Source organism: Phragmites australis, chromosome 19 (assembly GCF_958298935.1).
Source record: "Phragmites australis chromosome 19, lpPhrAust1.1, whole genome shotgun sequence".
In the NCBI taxonomy this organism is placed as follows: Eukaryota; Viridiplantae; Streptophyta; class Magnoliopsida; order Poales; family Poaceae; genus Phragmites; species Phragmites australis.
Window position 1 is genome coordinate 16,980,336 of NC_084939.1, and position 18,219 is coordinate 16,998,554.

Consider the following 18,219-nt stretch of genomic DNA (forward strand, 5'->3'; position numbering starts at 1 on the left):
GAACCTATATTCGCTGATGCAAACGAATTTATTTCTTAGTGTCATAAAATCATATTTATGCGAGTAACAATTATAATCCTAACTCTTACATCCACTCATATAACCTTAAATTCAGTCAACTAAATAAATTCTACAACTCAGTTTATCTTAGATATATACAGCTAACTAAACACTCTTCTTTTCAATAAATATAATTTCGCTCAGCATGTTTCTTCACAACCTACTTAGACTCTGTTTGTTTCCTATTTCTAGTTTTACTTCTACTGCTACTAGAAACTAGAAGATAGAACAAATAAGATTCTAAAGAAATGATTTTAAAAAATAAATTAAAAATGAGAAACTTACTAAGAAACGTTAAATACAGCTCTAGAATACCTTGTCATGAGAATCAAATACACCCTATCCTACTCCAGCCAGTTTAGCTTACGTACTACGAAATTACGTGTTCTGGCAATCAGAGCTGCACAAGTCTGACTTCCCCTATCCTACTCCAGCCAGTTTAGCTTACGTACTACGAAATACGTGTTCTGGCAATCAGAGCTGCACAAGTCTGACTTCACTTGGTGATGACGGCGCTGTAAATCCTGTGCCCTATTCCCGTTCCCGAAACGAAGGATCAGCCGTGCTAATGTTCGTTCAGACAGGAAGGGCTTATCTGGTTGCTGCCTTCAGCTCCATATATGAGGAAAACAGAGTGCCTCAAGTTACTCTTAGAGTAGAATCTTTTTTTTTATTTGATCAGGCACCAACTAACTTTATTGTTTGATTGATGATAGATGTTTAAGATAAAAATGTAAAACTAAATATAAGCTTTATCAGTTAGCCATCGTAAAAGCTAAAAACTATTTTCACTAAGCCTCTCAACGCGTGTAACAACAAGCGCTCATTTGAGCTCGCCGATGGTCTCGGTCAGGGGTGATGGAGATCATCAAAATGGATGTTTTATGAGGTAGACAATATGTTGGTTGCGTTCTTATGTGAGCACGAGCAAACTAGGTGGGTGACGATGATGACTAGGGGAGGCAAGCGAGGCTGAGCAGGATGCGGACAACTACAATGGCAAGTGAGGTCGTGGAGGACGGCTGGTGGCGTGGGATGGAGGAGGCGGATCTGAGGAGTGAGGAGGTAGGGAGTGTGACCGCGTGGTGAAGATCATGGTCAGGGAGGGCAGCCGCATCGTGGTCGGGGAGGGTGGTTGCACACGGAAGGTGGAAGGTGAGAAGGATGGTCACGGGGAAATAAGACGGCCACAAGGAGTGAATGGTCATTAAGAGAGTATGGTGAAAAAAAAGAGATAACTCAAATACGAGAGTGTCTCATACGCTCGATTTCGGACACATGAGCCTGAGACATACTCCTGAGCTAGGGAGATACTCGGGTAGCAACCAAACCCCCAGTATCTCTCCGACTTGCTCAGGCTCAGACATATCTCCAAGAGGGTAGCAATCAAACAGTCTGAACTAAACTCCATTATTGCGAACAGACCAAGAAAACTCAAAATCGACCGGGTGGGCTCCGGTGACCAGTGAGTCGGTGGCTGTTACTGCTTAAAAAGATGTAACCGGGCACCGTCTGCAGGTTGTACAAGTGGCCAAGACACTTGCGTTCGAGAAGTTCTCTGACAGTGACGAGCCAACAAGGAATCGTTTGACAAATAACAGACCGGTAAAGTATGCAGGTTCATCTATTACTGTTAGCTTCCATTTTTTCAAATGAAAAAAAAAACAATGTGAAACTTGCGTTCAATGTCCGGTTTCAGGATTTTTTTTTAACGGAAATTTTTTATTTTATTTTGGGATCTCATCCTATTCTAACTTTGGTTGTACTGAATTGTGCCCGCGTAGGTGTTCCTAACTTTTGTTTCTCGGTGAAACGTTTCAAATGATCTGGGAGAGATGTCACATGATAAGAGAGGTAGAGAGATAAAGGTGGTCGAATGGATAAGGGAAGGGAAGGAGATAAGGAGAGAGGTAAGAGAGATAATTTTTGTTATTTGTATTAAAAGAAAAGTCAAATAAAAACAAAAATAGCATATTAGTAAAGAGTAAAATGATCAATTACATCACTCTCATCTTTTTCAAGAAATTGAATTTAAATAGCTAGTCAAATAGTTTTCCAGAGATAATTTTGATTTCATCAGACAAACATTTCTAGCGAGAATTTGAAATCGAAACGTTTCTGAAAAAATTTAGATACTTACTAAACGTACTTTAAATTAAATGAAGGAATATTCTTCTATCTTGAAAAACAAATCGTTACGACGACATAATTGTTTTGAGACTTCTCAACTAACTCAGCTATTATCTCTCTAGTATCAACTCGATCATCGTGAAAACTGAGTAGAAGTAGCAACCTTACATGACAGCTGCTGTCCCCAAAAAAAGTTTAAAAACACAGTTTTTAGGGTTCCTTAAGGGATCTCCGCTCGAAGCCGCACGGATTTTACTGTAGTTTTGTAGGATAGGAATTGGAAATGATTTTTTTCCCTATGGATGTGTTTCAGTTGTAGGAATGGCCGAAAGTGCATATCCTTTTGTTCACTTTTCAGATGAATTAAACATGAGCTCAAACCTCATTTTTCAGGCTCACCCCAAACAGGACCAAGGTTTAAGTTGCAATCATCAACAGCTAGCAACCAAAATATTGGCACTAACTTTATGGTTTCATTTGAACTTTAAGAGACCACAGAGGCACTACTGTAACTTGGTTTGGTACAAATTCATAAAAGTTAACAGTACATGAAACGTTTCCGACCTTAGCATTAGACAGTAGATGCACCTAGAGTGGCCTGGTTAGCACAAGCTTAGCCATTCTAGAAATGCCATCGCTTTCTAGAATTAGCAACCACCCAATCGACGATGGGAGGTAGAAAAGGAGAAGATTCTACCATCTGATGCTAAGACAGATACATGCACCCAACAAATCAACCAATCCACCCGCTATAAATTCTCAAGTGGGGGAGCTGTGCAGAGCAGTATAATGCAGTGAGTCAAGCATGTGCAGAGGATAGGATTTGTTCTCCTGATTGATCTTTCTTCCTTATTGTCAGTACTTTCTCGCAATCCTTGAGGACTCATCATGCAATAGCCGGATTCCGTTTCTGTCCTTCTGGCAGACAAGAAGGCTCCACTTGCTGAGCGATCTTTGGATTGTTTCAGCTTGGTCACCATAATTTGGTCTTGGTTTCCTGCTGCTAGTCAATAAGCTGTCCTGATCAGTGATCGCAACTAACATCTTGTTTCAACCCTAGGTACAAAAACAATAGCATGCTCATGGAATTAATGGATTCATTCGTATCTGCAGCATCGAAAGGGGCAGCACAGATCGGACCACAATGCTGACAGAACATATCTGGCACCATCCACTTGGTTTACTAGGAAAAAGCAGTTGCTGATCTGGGGCTCTGGGTAGGTTGACCAGTCTTTATTTTTTAAGAAAAGAAAAAATTTATTAACTCTTATCTTCATATTAAAATGATACAACATATAAGAGTCATTTCGGTCTCTGCATCTTAATAATGCATGCAGCCAAAAAAAAAAAAACACATCAAAGTATATAAGACAAAAGCTACAAAGAGCCGGACAAGCTAGCAACAGATCTAATATTATGATTAATCTCGAATGCGTAATCTAGATTGCTATCCAAACTGAGTGAAGAGCTCCATTGCCACTCTCTCCAAACAAGTACATGTCGAAGAAACATGCTCGCAGTGTTCCTGTCGCTGTAGCACATACCACAAACAGAGTCAGTGTGTCCGCGTAAAAATAACCTGTAGAGGACAAAAGAATATCCTCTTGTTAAAGATAATTTTATTCCTGCATAGCCATAGAGACCAATAAAATGTGGCCACCGCCGCCGCTAGTATTTTGGCTTTCAAATTTTTACTAAGCCGCTAAAGCCAATGCCCAAACATATTCGGTACACTTTACGATTGGTAAATATTTGATGTCACCTAGACTATGAACCATACAAAAGACGGGCGGAATGACAATAAAAAAAAGGTGCTTAATTGTAGCCTGTTTATGACAAAAGCAACACTTCTGATTACCTAGCTATTGTCTTTTTCTTAAATTATCTTTTGTTAGTAACACTCTTTTGTGTATGTAACAAAGGAATATTTTAATTTTTAGAGGAATTTTTAGTTTCCATATTTGACTATTCTGAATTGCCTCTCCCCCTTGCACAAGCACCCTATAGAGAGACTTACCTGAATACTTTCCAGATTAGATTAAGTTACATCTGAACTCATCTCGTCCCTCAGATAATGTGATATTGCTGAGGTGTCCTGACATTTCATTCTATTCCACCAAGTTCGGGCTAATTAGATCCCGCCTGAAGGATAAGTTGATGGGGGAATGACTCCATTACTTTAGCAACTGAATCTTGCTTGTTGCGCACAACGTTATATAAGTTTGGATATTGGTCCTTTAGCGGCAAATTGGCTAACCAAATATCATCATAGAATCTAATTTCTGATCCATCCTTTAAGCTGAAGAACCCATAGCTGAATAAAATACCTTTCACTTTCATTAATCTAGCTTAGAAGTGAGAATCTTCTTGTTTTCCTTCAACTTGTGAAAGTATTTTTGATCCTATATACTTATTATGAATCAGGTCTTGCCATATTCTATCCTCGGTCAACAATTTGTATAGCCATTTATATAGGAGTTTTGGATATGAGGTCCTGAATCCCTATGCTGCCCATATCTTTGGGTCTACATAGGAACTTCCATTTCGCTAAATGGAACTTCATTTTATGACTATCACTTTGCCAACAAAATATGGAGCGGAAGTAGTCAAGCCTTTTTAGCATCCCACGAGGAATTTGGAAGAAGGACATCATATATGTGGGTAAGCTACTAAAAATTGAGCTGAGAAGGACAAGCCTACACCCCCACCCCCCTTAGTTAAATACTTAGCCTTCTAGCTGACCAACCTTTTTTCGATGCGTTCATCAACTCCTTTCCAATCTAAATTCCGTAGTTTCTGATAATGAATTGGGATTCATAGGTAGCGCAGAGGCAACTCACCTTTTTCACAATCAAAGATATCGGCATATTGGTTGGCTTTGTCTTGTGCCGCAGCAAAGCAAAATAATTCACTTTTGTGGAAGTTTATTTTTAGGCTTGAAAGCTGCTCGAAAGCACAAACCAAAAGCTTCATATTCTTGGCCTTTTCCTCATCCTCATAATCCATAAACATGATAGTATCGCCCGCATGTTGGAGAATTGATATCCCATTGTCTACCAAATGGGGTACAACTCCTTCGACTTGTCTGACATTTTTAGCCCTCTCAATCATTATTGCTAACATATCAGAGACAATGTTAAACAGGATTGGAGAGAGAGGGTCTTCTTGACGTAGACCTTCTTTTGTTTGAAAGAACCGATCAATGTCATCATTAACTTTTATTGCTATGCTTCCCCTGGTATTGAAGCTTTCAACCCATACTCACCATCTTGGCGAGAAAACTTTCATCCGAAGGGATTGAAGCAGGAATAACCATTTGACTTTGTCGTAGTCCTTTTCAAAGTCAATTTTAAGAATTGCCCCATTCATATTTTTTCATGTAGTTCGTGTATCATCTCATGAAGGATAACCACCCATTCTAGGATGTTTCTTCCTCACATAAAGGCCGTTTGTGTAGGTTGGATAATACGGTCAGCTACACTGTTTATGCAGTTTGTGACCACTTTAGTAAAGATTTGAAGCTAACATTTAGCAGATATATTGGTCTGAATTGCTGAATGCGACAAGCTTCTCTGATTTTTGGTAGGAGTGTAACTACTCTGAAGTTTATGCTATAAATCGGAAGCTCCACAGAGTGCATTTCATGGAAAATTTTCATCAGGTCATCCTTGATGATTTCCCAAAATGTCTAGTAGAACTCGACCAAAAAGCCGTCTAGACCCGAAGCTTTATCACTTTCCTTTTGAAATATAGTGTCATGTACTTCCTTTTCAGTAAATGGGGCTATAAGGATGTCATTTTCGACGTCTGTCACATGAGTGATGTCATTTGTCCATGACTCCATCATGGGTAAATGACTATTCATAGGTGGTCCAAATAACTCCATATAGTATTTAGTTATGTATGAATTTAGCTGAGATTAACCCTCAATTTTTCCTTCCTCTTGATCTAGACAGTAGATGCATTGTTTCTTATGTTTGTCATTGGCAATCATTTGGAAACATCGTGTATTGTTGTCTCCTTGGAGGATATCATTTACTTTGGCATGCTGGTACCATTTAGTCTCCTCTTCACACCGTAATTTAACCAACTTTTCATTTGATTGGTTTTTCATGTTAACGTCACTCTCCGTTAGACATCGGAGCTGAGACATCTTGTCAAGCTCATCAATTATCGCTAGGAGATCTTTCTTTTGTTGTTTATATGTCCTACCGGTATGAGAGGCCCAACCTTTAAGGTGCCACCTTAGTGAGCTTAGTTTATTTGTCCACCTTTGTGTGGAGTTTTGCCCCCCAATTGCCGACTCCATAACTCCTTAACCTGGCCCATGAACCCTTAGTGAGCCAACCAACCTAGCTCAAACTTGAAAGGTCTTTGACATCTAGTTGGATTTGAGTCACCAGTATCTAGCAAGATAGGAGTATGATCTGACATTGACGTTCGCTCTAGGGCCTCAACGACTACCAATGGGTATTTTAATTCCCACTTTGTAGTCGTTAGGACCCGATCAAGCTTCTCAAAGGTGGGGTTATCAAGGTTGTTTGACCAGGTGTATCTTCTCCTTGAAAGTTTGATCTCTCTTAGGTCCAAGCTGTTAATGACTGCGTTTAATAAGAAAGGCCATCGGTTCGAGAACCTGTCATTATTTTTCTCTTGACTAAACCATAATATGTTAAAGTCCCCGCCGATCATTATCGGATATGGATTTCCGTGGCATATGCTAACTAGCTCTTCACGGAAGCTGGGTTTTTGTTCCGCTTGGGCTAGACCATATACTGCTATTAATGTCCATACAAGCGTGTTTGATTTGTTTCAGAGATGACATTTTACTGAAAATTCCCCATCCAAAATTTCAATGATTACTAATGTAGTTGTATTTATCCCAAGCAGGATACCACCTGATTGTCACATCCTAAAATGCTAATTATGTAATTTCGCATGCATAATCGTCATCGCATGTGCTTGCACGTGTTTGCCTATCAAAAACTGGTTAAACAGGTCTCAAACACCATAGAGATGGTTTTGAGTACTTTGGAGAATCTCTACTTGCCTTGGAGAAGGAAAAGAATATAAGAAGGATGATGAGGGGAGACTTAGAAAATTTTTAGCAAAAGTACCCCTCGCGGTTTGACCAGTGTCACTCGCAATTTGACCTCTAGGTGCGCTACCACGTGGATTTCCCACGGTATGACCATCCTAGCTCGCGGTCTAGCTGCCAACACATAGAGGCTCAGGTTAAGTGGATTGATCACTTCCTTTTGCTCTCTCCCTCTCACTTTTCTCTGATGCTCCCTCTCACCACCCGACCCTAGAGAGAGAAAGAGAGCTCTACTCGTCACGTTTGAAGGCAGGAGATCAAAGGTGGGAACTCCCACAAGCTTTCTAGAGCTCTTCCTCAAGTTTTCTCCCTCTTCTCCCTCATCGGAGACCCGTTCATTGACCGCAAGCTTCACTACAACTCCGGGAGATGATCCGCGAATCAGAGCCTCCCCGAAGCATTCCAATCCAACAGAAAGCTTCTATAAGCTAAGGTGAGCTATCCCCTACTGTTTCCCATTATTTCCAAGCTCTATTCAACCATCGTGTCATTTAGGCCTAAGTTCAACCTAGCCTAGATCCAATCCATAAGGTATTTTGAGTTTTGTTCAGTGAATGATATCCAGATCACTTTAGAAACGCTCCACTAGTCCCATAGAACATTTTGCTGCCCTTCGTTATTGAAGGTCTCGCCGGAATCCTCACCCGCGCCTCTACAAAGGTGCTACCAACAAGGTATGGCAGTCTGACCACCGCTAGGGCCGGTCTATCCGCTAGTTGGAGACCAAAGAATCCGAGTTGAAAACTTATACAGGAGTCTGACCGCCACTTAGGCCGGTTTGACCGTTGGTGGGCAATCTAACCACCACCATGCCTATGGTCAGACCATCAGAGGCCAAAACTCTCTGTTGGCCGCCGGTCTGACCGCCACCCTAAGGCTGATCTGGCCGCCAACCTTTTGAAGGCTAAGGTGAGGCTAGGTTAGATTATCTGAGGTTTCAAACTTCAAAACTCTAATCCTTTAGCGATCCTTTGAAGATCTTTCCAAGTCATAGTGCTCTACTATAACTTGAGCATGCATATTGCATCCTTTTTGCATTGTTCATTTAATTATGCATTGCACCCATGTTTCTTTTAGAGAGCGTCGATCCGACAGTTCAAGCAAGCGAAGACGATGCTGGTCTACCGCACTTCTATGAGTTCTGTGTTGGTAGAATCAGGCAACTGACAGAGCAGCAAGACAAGCATCTAAGCATATTGCACTATTCGTTCACTTGTATAAAGTCTAACATTGATAAATTATGCTTATGTATGTCGCATGTTTAGCGAGTCAAGTGTCGGGAAAAAATGGGAAGAACCTATGTTGGTTGCATGATCTCTACCTTGAATTGTTGTTCATCCTATGCCTCCCCGGACGATGCCGGCTTAGAGTTCCCTACGTGCGGTTGGCGTTGCGAGGGCGGCGTCGGAGGCGCTAGCAAGGTCCGCGCCCCCCGAAGCCCTCCATCTCCTTGGAACCCTTTCTTGCCTGAGGGGCCCAAGGAGGGCGCTAGGTGGACAAACTTTCCAAAGATATTAGCTCGCTCGGGGTATCCCAGGTGTGGTCAAAGGGGATACCTGGGGACCAAGCCCAATTGGGAGCATTCCTGAGTTGGACCGCCCAGAACCATTGGAAGGTGGCATGCTTAGCTGTGGCTTCGTCCGCTTCCTCTCCTGAGGCGGTGAGGTCTTCGTTGTGCAGGGGCTGGAAGGCTTTTGCGCCGTCTGGAGTTCCTGTACCGACCTAGGGTTCTGGGTTGGCCAAGATCGGAGGAATGCCATCCCACACAGCAGCGGGGCTGGAGCATGCATACGGTGCGTATGGCTGAGACAACCATGCATATGGTTACATGCTTGCAACGGTGGGTATGACGGCTTTAGCCGATTCTTTGGTGGTTTTCCTGGTGGATTCCTACTTCTCTTAGCACTTTTGTGTTCGAGTCCCCACAGATGGCGCACTATTGGAGCAAGAGTTCGTCTTTCCCCAACAAGTACGACGAGAGTTTCTTCTAAGGAGGAGACTCAAGCTTGGAGACGAAGTTTAAGAGGAAGGAACAACATGAATGTATTGATGGTAGAAAAAATGGATCGATTTGGGTGGGTATCACATCATTCGCTGTGATGCGTGTTCTGTGTCTGTTTTCTGCCTAGAGGACCATGGCCTCCTATTTATAGGGCCATGCATAGCTTGGCGTACAAGTTATCATAATGTACAAATATCCGGGATCCGGCTAAATTACTGAGTCTTATCTCAGATGACTACCTTCTATCCTGTCGGGAGATAAATATGCACCTTGTAATTATCGTGGTGCTTGCCCCCTGAAGGGGGCGAGCCGGTCGCCAATTGCGGCCCTCATCAGGGGTGTCAGAGCCCTCATCACGTCGAGGTGTCAGAGTGACGTCTATTCAGGCTAGGCTTTTAATGCTGGTCACTTCCTTGCAGGCAAAGCACGACCGATGCTCCCCTCTCAGTAGATCTTCCTAGGGCCTGCTGACTCACTTCGCTGCTGTCAGGAAGGTGGCCTGATCATCCCGAGGCGGGGGCCTCGGGAGGCATAGAACAAGGAGGTGAAGACGTTGGGAAGCGGGACCCCGGAGGGCCGGGACTTAGGGAGGTCGAAGCTTTGGAGGACCGAGGCTTTAGTAGGCCGTGTTTTGGAAGGCTTCGGGAGGTCGAACTGGCGAAGCCAAGGGAGGGCTTCGTAGGTGCGAAGGGTACCGTGAAAGGATATGATGATATCGGAGATAGAGATTTTTTACAGAGGGTTCAGAGATTAAGGCTCCGGAGGGACCTGGATGGTGATCTTCGACCATTATCCTCAGGCTGGTTTATTTCCCCCCAACATGTTGAATTCTAGCGCACTTTCATGTTAAGTCCGAATTTCCTTGGCTTCTTACATTGAGCCTTGCAATAACCCTTAAAACTACTAAACATTGTACGTGAACTAGAGATGAGAAAGATGGCACCACAAATATTGTTCAAATATCTACTTACCATTGTCATACATGTCTGCACCATGATGTTGATGATATGACATATACATCTTTGGTGGAGAACATACCCACCAATGTAGCTCTATATGTGATGTTATAGGTCCTCTATTGCTTTTGAGTTGCTTGATGCGTTGTCTAAAGTTGTAGAAATAATCCTATTTTCTATTTTAAATTCCCTAACAACCTCTAGCACTCGTGCAACAATGGTTTCTCTAGTATGTGACTTGTCGATGAGTCTAAACCCTATTACTCTTTTATTTAGGTTATAGTTGTTGTCTACATAATGTGCAACAATGCTAAGATGTGATGAAGTCCAAATACCATATGTTAAAGCAAATGAGTAGGTCACGTTATGGAAGTTTTGCTTCATATCGTCTAATTGACTATGAAACAATTTTAAAATGTCATTCTTAGTAGTTTTTCTAGAGACATGTTGATATTGTGGATAAAAAACATATTGGATCATCCTCTCAAAACTAAGGCTTTCACCTATTCTAATTGGTAAATCCTTAGAAACTACATATTTAGCAGTTTCATGACAAGCTACTAAAGGATCAAATATCCATGTGCTTACCGAACCGTTAGGCTCGAAGGTAAGTTGTGCCTATAAAGATTTCCCAGCTATTCATGTAGATGCAGCAACCTTCTCTTGACACAGTTTCCAATGTCGATTCAAATGTCTGGTACCTATTACTATAGATGCAGATAATTTAGCATTACAATAATTGCAAATTACGAGACATACCTTCTCACCACCTCGTATTTTCTTAACCAACTTCATGTGCTTCCACGCTTCTAACCGTCATCTGGTCGAGGTGGACGTGTTACCAACAGAGGCATGATTCACATCATCAGGCTCCATCGGATTTGTGTTGGCATACTCGTCCTCGTACCCCTCGAGACTATCCATGTGACAGTCGTCTATGCCGTAATCTCCCATGCTTGGGGACAACTAGCAAGGGTCGAGAGCTGACGAGGAGCTAACAGAGCATTGGGCGGTTTTAGCGCACTTGCTAACAACACATGACTTTGAACGAGCCAATATCATTGTTTGATGTGTTTGGTGACTTGGTGTGATAGAAAAATATAGATCAAATTGGAGGATTAAATAGAAGCAGAGAAGTATCTGTTTACTCCTCGCTTTTGCACGTTGCTTTTTTTCACTTTGTGTCACTCGATGAGCCACAACATAAAGCTAAAGTTGATAGAAATACAACGCAATCGAGTCACAAGTGTGTGTGTGCAGTGCACTGGTGTAGCCATGTAGGCATGCAACGGCTAAGTTATGTGGACATGCACTCTATTAAAAATGCACAACAAGATACGACTTACGAGAGATATGCACTCCTTTTTACCTTGAAAGGACGAAGCATCCGAGAGATCGAGACATAGATGGCTTGATCGACTAGCTTGATTCTCATTCAACAGCTACAAAAGTTTATGTGCACTATTGAATGCTCGTCGCCATCCCATGCCGATGGCATTGGCCCGGCCGGCTGGTTGATCACGTGTCTTGTCTCTTGTGTGCGCGTGCGCCGCGTGGTGCAACTGATTGTGTTGTGGAAGCACCTGCTAGCTAGCGACCTGCTCACCTCGGGCGTGCTTTGCTGCATATGTGGGCATGTGGCAACACTGTTAGAGACAACATGTGCGTACAAGAGTCATGCATGTATTAATGGCTTGTCTTTTACATGTGCGTACAAGAGTCTTGTATTAATGGTTTGCCTTTAATTTAATTGGCTTATGTAGGCCCGATGGCGCATGAGACCGAATTAGAGTTAAAGACGTCTGTTTAGTAGCAAACAGAGAGTGAGCGAGTTAAAGGTGTCCGTATAGTAGTAAACAAAGAGTGAGCTGAAGCTCGGTTTGGATCCCATCACATCACCCTTGTGCTCTCTGTCTCCTAATCACACTGACCCGTAAGTTTACCTTGACTTCTCAATGGTTTGCAGTATGCACATAAGGACTGAACCTCACTGGGCCACCGTGCCTCAGGCTATTTTCGTGTCAAACCAAGCTATCTATCATACCTCATATCAAGGACTAACACGACCCAACCCGTCTGTGCTTATGCCATATCGTGCTTGGACTAAAGCTACCGTGCCATATCATGCTTAGGCCGGCTAAAAAACACAACCCAAGTCCTAGCCCTATCTGTAGTTCAAATCTATGCGACCTAAACACGGACACGTATGTTAAAATCAACTCGGATTCGGATGTCCGATGGACTAAACACAAGTCCCCTGCCAACCAAAATGCTGCGTAATGACGTCGAGTAATTAACAGCTGATTCGAGCAGAGCTCATAACCCACGTTGGAGTACTTGGCTTGCAAGCCTGGTTTAATCTGGACAAACTGGGCCGTGGCATCCTCGTTACAAGGGCGGCCGTCGTCGAAATGGCGCCGCCCACCACCGGCCGGCTCTCGGCCCTCCTCCGTCGCTGCGCATCGGCCGGGGCTCTTTCCCCCGGCGCGCAGCTCCACGCGCAGGCACTGGTCGCGTGGCGCCTCCCGGACGTTACCCTCGAGACGGACCTCGTCCTCTTCTACTGCCGTTGCGGCGCGCTCCCACACGCCCGCCAGGTGTTCGACACGATGACGCCCTCGCCGTCCATGCACGCCTACAACGTCCTCCTCGCGGCCTCCCCGCCCAGCGCGGCGCTGGGGCTCCTCTCCCGCCTCCTCGCTGCGGGGCTCCGCCCCGACCGGTACGCCATCCCCGCCGCGCTCCGCGCGTGCGCCGAGCTACGGGACGCGCTCCTTGGCGCCGCGCTCCATGGGTTCGCCGTCCGGCTCGGTTTGTTCTCCAACGTTGTGGTTTCCGGCGCGCTGCTGGGCATGTATGCTAAGGCAGAGGTGCTGGATGATGCCGTTAGGGTGTTCGACGAGATGCCGGAGAAAGACACTGTCGTGTGGAACTGCATGGTTACAGGGTATGCGAGGGCCGGGAGGGCAAAAGACGCCCTGGACCTCTTCTGGAAGGCGCAGGTTGAGGCTGTGAACATGGTGAGAGATGTACGGGCCGTGCCAAGCGTGCTGAACATATGTGCCAAGGAAGGGGAGCTGATGAAGGGGAGGGAGATCCATGGTAGGATGGTGCGGATCCTTGCTTTTGATAGGGATGTCGCCGTGGGGAATGCGTTGGTCGACATGTATGCAAAGTGTGGCCGGGTGGATGGAGCGCGAGCAGTGTTTGCTGGCATGAAGGAGAGGAATGTGGTGAGTTGGTCGACCCTGATTTCTTGTTACGGTGTCCATGGCAGGGGACAAGAAGCGTTGAGGGTTTACAAGGAGATGGTGTCCCAAGGGGTGAAGCCAAACTGCGTAACTTTCACTTCGATCCTGTCGAGTTGCAGCCACTCAGGGCTTGTGACTGATGGCCAGAGGATCTTTGAGTCGATGAGTAAGGTTTACAGTGTTGAGCCCGCTGCTGACCATTATGCATGTATGGTTGACCTCATGGGCCGTGCTGGAGCTATTGAAGAAGCTGTCGGGTTCATAAGGAAGATGCCTATGGAGCCTTCTGCTAGTGTGTGGGGAGCATTGCTCTCTGCTTGTGCTATGCATAATAACGTCGATGTTGGAGAGATTGCAGCTTACAGGCTATTCGAGTTAGAAGAAGGCAATGCTAGCAACTATGTTACTCTCTGTGGCATTTACGATGCAGCTGGCCGGTCTGATGATGTTGCAGGGTTGAGATCAAGGATGAGGGAACTTGGCATGGTGAAGACACCAGGGTGCAGCTGGGTTGATGTGAAGGGAAGAGCTTGTGCCTTCTACCAAGGGAGCGTCCCACGCTATTTGAGGAGACGAATAGTTTGGGTTTTAGATAGATTACTTGAGGATATGGGTGGTTCAGAATCTGAAGACGGACATACAAACATATACTATGACTATGAGCTAATCAGGCCATGAAGTTCTGACACTTAAGTCCAGTATGGACGCAATCAATTTGGTTCAAGGATAGAGCTGTGATCTTACTTGGTTGCTGCTGCTGTGCTGCATGTGAGCAGAATTTTATCATGGCCAGTAAGGATTTCTGTTTGCTGTTTTACCAAATGGTGGTCAGTGTGGAGGCCTTAAAACCTTCCATGATGAAATCCAGAGTAACGTAATGCATTATGAAGTGCTATTTGCAGGCAATAAGGCTGTTTTTTTTAAGGCAAGAAGCGTCTGCTCTAAATTGACTGCCACAGCGGTACTGCTCGTGTCTGATGCCATCCAACTGTGCAACAGGTGGCTCAAACCAAGTGATTCTGAACTGTGACAAAATGAGATGCAAGAGAAGTGGTTAACTTCTCCCAATGGTAAACAATCAGTCAATGAGTCAACTAGATAATGGCCATTCTGGATTCAAGGTAAGCAGTAATCAGAGCTTCACTCATATATTGAATTCTTGATTCTTGATTAACTTCATCCTTTGATTGGACTATGTTAATGTTACCTTTAGCCAGCATGAGGAGTTTGATACGGTCACCAAGAGATGTGCGCGGAGTATCATTTCCTCCAAGTGCAGAAATGAGTTCTTGGGCTTACCTGCTTGGTACCTTGATTAGTACCAAATCTGTTTGCTTGTTGATGGTCCTTGAGCTTTGATCCTTTATATGCAAGGAAGTCCGTCGAAGAATCCATTTACACAATTTTTCCCTTGCGAGATGATGGACAAAGAAATCAAGAAATCATTCCACATATTCACATGTTATTGGCATGGTTGTATGCCGCTTTGTTGGCTGGCATGATTGTTCAGCCATACGAAGATAGAGGCTAATCTTATAACTCTTGTAAACATATTTGCTACATGTAAATTATGTAATACATCCCCTTTGGATATGTCTCTACATATTTGTAGATTTATACAGAGCAATAAATATTCTAACACTGAATCCTATTGGTTAGAAGGGAATCATGCATATTTTCTATCAAGATCTGGGCATAAATCTAGAAAAAAAGGCAAGTCCAGGTTGGGTATGAATACATTGCAACAGTTATACACTTTGTTATTGGTCGGCCAGTACCTTTTGGGGTAGTCCAAATGAAGATGCAAATTAAGATATATATGGTATGGCCTTACTACAAAACTGAGGATGAGGATGCAAAAGGTGCCAAGCTTTATCAACTGCAAATTGCTAACGAAGGCACCTTCTTGACACCGTCTAGCATTGGCTTTACCATGGAGGCCTGGACTCACTTCATGATAACAATTAGTACTGCCCAAGAACATAAAGAGATTGTTTTCCCAATTTTTACTGTCAGCTTTTGGCCTTTGGGGAGCAAGGAGACATCAAGCTTCCAACTGGGGCAGCTTCTATGCTCGAGGTATTAACCCAAAAAGTCTATTTAACCCCTCAAAGTACAGCGGTTCATCTACTTTACATCCTAAAGTATAATATCAGGTATTATGTCCCCTGAACTATCAAAACTGGAGCAAATAACCTCTAGAGTAGTTTCGTGTGCAGTATTGCCACCATAGAGGATGACATGGCTGGCAACGTGGATATGACTCAGCACATGTATAAAATATATAGGGAAAATTATGAAAATACTATCGCAAAAGAGCCCGAGTTAGAGAATACCATCGCAAATACCTCAGGTTGGAAAATACCATCGCAAACATGCCTAAGTGCTGTAAAATGCTACTACCATTCACTTTGATGCTAGGGAGGTTCGTTAGTGACGCAAATGTCGATACTACCCTTCACTAACACGTGCACATGCTTTTACAGCACAAGAAACGACGCGGTCATGCGCGCCGCCTCTAGCGTGGCCTTGTTCGCAGCCACCACCGGCACCGGCTCGGCTTTGCCTGGTTCACAGGCATCCACAACTGCGCTGAAGAGGACGCACTTGATGACGACCTCCTCGAGGATGCCCTCCAGCCTCTCCCGCTTCGGCATGATCTCCCTCTCCACCTCCTAGATCAGCACGAGCACGCTCGCCTTCAGCTCCTGCTCCACGGCTGTTGCCCACCGGCACTATCACGACGTGAGTGCGAGCAGGTCCGCCATGTCATCGGCGAGCCAGAGGTTGGCGACGGGGAGGAGGTCGAGCAGTGTGGCAAGGTCGTGCTGCAGCTCCCACGTCCTCGCGGCCACCTCGTCCAATTGCAGCAGAAGCCGCACCAAGCTTCGAGTTCACGCCGCCAAGCGTCGATTTATGTCTTCAAGCTTCAATTCGCGCCATCGCTGAGCTCACCGTAGGGAGCTCGATCTCGGTGTTTCAGCTCACGCGAGGTCATCCTCGCCGCCAACAAGCATCGATTCACGACATCACCTAGCTCGTCGAGGTCGATTTGGGCGGTGCCATACTTGATTTGGACGAGGTGCGGTGGCGTGAACATCCCTGATTTGGGAGAGCTTCCATGGGGCATCCTACTCTCACCAAGCTTCTTGTTCTTATGATGAGGTCAAGATTGAAAGACGGTGGGGAGGAGGAAGGAATGGAGCGGTGGGATGGATCGAACGTTGCTTCTCTGAATTCTTGGGTGGTGGCAACGGGCTAGATGGAGACCAGGGTAGAATCGCCATTTCTTTTATTTCCTCTAATGTTTCTGGGCTCTAACGGACTAAATTGAACGGCATTAGCATTTTGCAATTCCTATGGATGTTTGTAATAGTATTTTCTAACCCTTGACATTTGTGATGGTATTCTTCAACTCGGGCTCTTTTGCAACTCGGGCTCTTTTGTGATGGTATTCTCATAATTTCCCCAAATATATATTTCTGTGCGTGGGCCCGCTTCTCTGTGAGGGCTTTGTTCTTCAACATCTCTTCCCCCTCCTCTCTCAGACTGCCACCTACGGCCATGGATGCCTCCGTCGACAAGCTCCGATCCGTGCTCTCTCCAAGCTTTCATGCTACTACCGCCGAAAAAATCTGCACGGGCAACGGGCAACAGCAGGATCTAATCGAAGCCCACAAGTGACACCGGTTAGCAGGAGATTGATATAGCAATAATATCACCCAAGCTACAGGCCACGAGGGCACCAAATCTCCTGCAATATCGATCGAATCATACCAAAAGCAAAGTCATCAACTAATGTAGTGAGGAAATCATACATCATCACTTAATTACATCACCAACTGCTCTGTTGATCCACGCTTGATACCAGCCGCCGCGCAATTGAAGCTCGAGCACCTACCGTTGCCGCCGCCGAACGCGCTCGAGCACCTGCTTCCGCCCCTGCCGCAGCTCGAGCTCCTGCCGCCATCGACGCCGCAGCAGCTCGATCTCGAACACCTGCCGCGGCAGCGGCGTCCGCCCTACGGCCTACAGCCGTCGATCTACAAGGGAGAGAGACGATGCACAGCTGGAGAATGGAGGAGCTAATGGATAGAGAGAGCGGTGGGATAAGAGGAAGAAATGAGAGGTGGGACCCAACTGTAAGAGAGAGGAATAGAGTAAGGAAGCAGCCTGATATGTAGGTCATTGACACGTAATAGTCCATGTAGATCGTCACGGTGGTGAAACCGCTCCAAAATCACCATAAGGGGTTGTTTGACCCGGTTTTCATACTTTAGAGGTTAAATACCCGATTTCATACTTTAGGGGTAAAGCAGATTAGCATGGATATTTCGGGGGTTAAATAGATTCCTAACCTAAAACTGCATTGTACTCTTTATGCTATCGGTTGGGGGAAAGGCGTAGAAATACCTAGGAGCTCATGTAATACAGCAGCCCATATAAAACTCAAGAGATTTCTTGTAATATTTGTACTCTATCAAAGGTTAGAGATGAAATTTCACCTCTCTCTCACCTATATAAAAGACCCAAGAGGTCAAGAGTAGCAGGGATTGCTCCCACCTCCACTCTCTCTTTAACTGGAATGAACCCCTTCGGTACTGTAGCTAGAAATAGTTTCAACAGTTGACGCCGTTCGTGGGGATCCCAATTCTGAAGAGAGCGAGTGGGTCTTCGCCAGGCTTCGCCCCTGATATTGAGCCTACGCCGGACTTCACCACG

General features: G+C 44.8%; 1 protein-coding gene and 1 long non-coding RNA gene across 3 annotated transcripts; one reads left to right on the top strand and one right to left on the bottom strand.

Annotated features, from left to right (window-relative positions):
- Positions 1 to 12,528: 12,528 nt before the first annotated feature.
- Positions 12,529 to 15,143, top strand: LOC133900507 (pentatricopeptide repeat-containing protein At3g12770-like). Of its 2 annotated transcripts, none has more exons than XM_062341664.1 (2): positions 12,529 to 14,618; positions 14,711 to 15,143. In XM_062341664.1, the coding sequence occupies exon 1, from the start codon at positions 12,658 to 12,660 to the stop codon at positions 14,173 to 14,175; it is 1,518 nt and encodes a 505-aa protein (XP_062197648.1). In that variant the 5' UTR covers positions 12,529 to 12,657; the 3' UTR covers positions 14,176 to 14,618; positions 14,711 to 15,143. The 2 variants fall into 2 exon arrangements, with proteins under 2 accessions (XP_062197648.1, XP_062197649.1); XM_062341665.1 differs by having other exon boundaries at positions 14,715 to 15,143.
- A 2,035-nt stretch (positions 15,144 to 17,178) lies between these two features.
- LOC133900508 (uncharacterized) lies at positions 17,179 to 17,846 on the bottom strand. Its single transcript, XR_009906544.1, has 2 exons — positions 17,399 to 17,846; positions 17,179 to 17,251 (listed from the first exon to the last, which is right to left on the bottom strand). It is a non-coding gene; the product is annotated as an uncharacterized LOC133900508 (long non-coding RNA).
- Between the last annotated feature and the right edge of the window lie 373 nt (positions 17,847 to 18,219).

Excerpts from the sequence above, each read along its gene's own strand:
- LOC133900507 (XM_062341664.1), top strand. The coding sequence starts at position 12,658 with ATGGCGCCGCCCACCACCGGCCGGCTCTCGGCCCTCCTCCGTCGCTGC.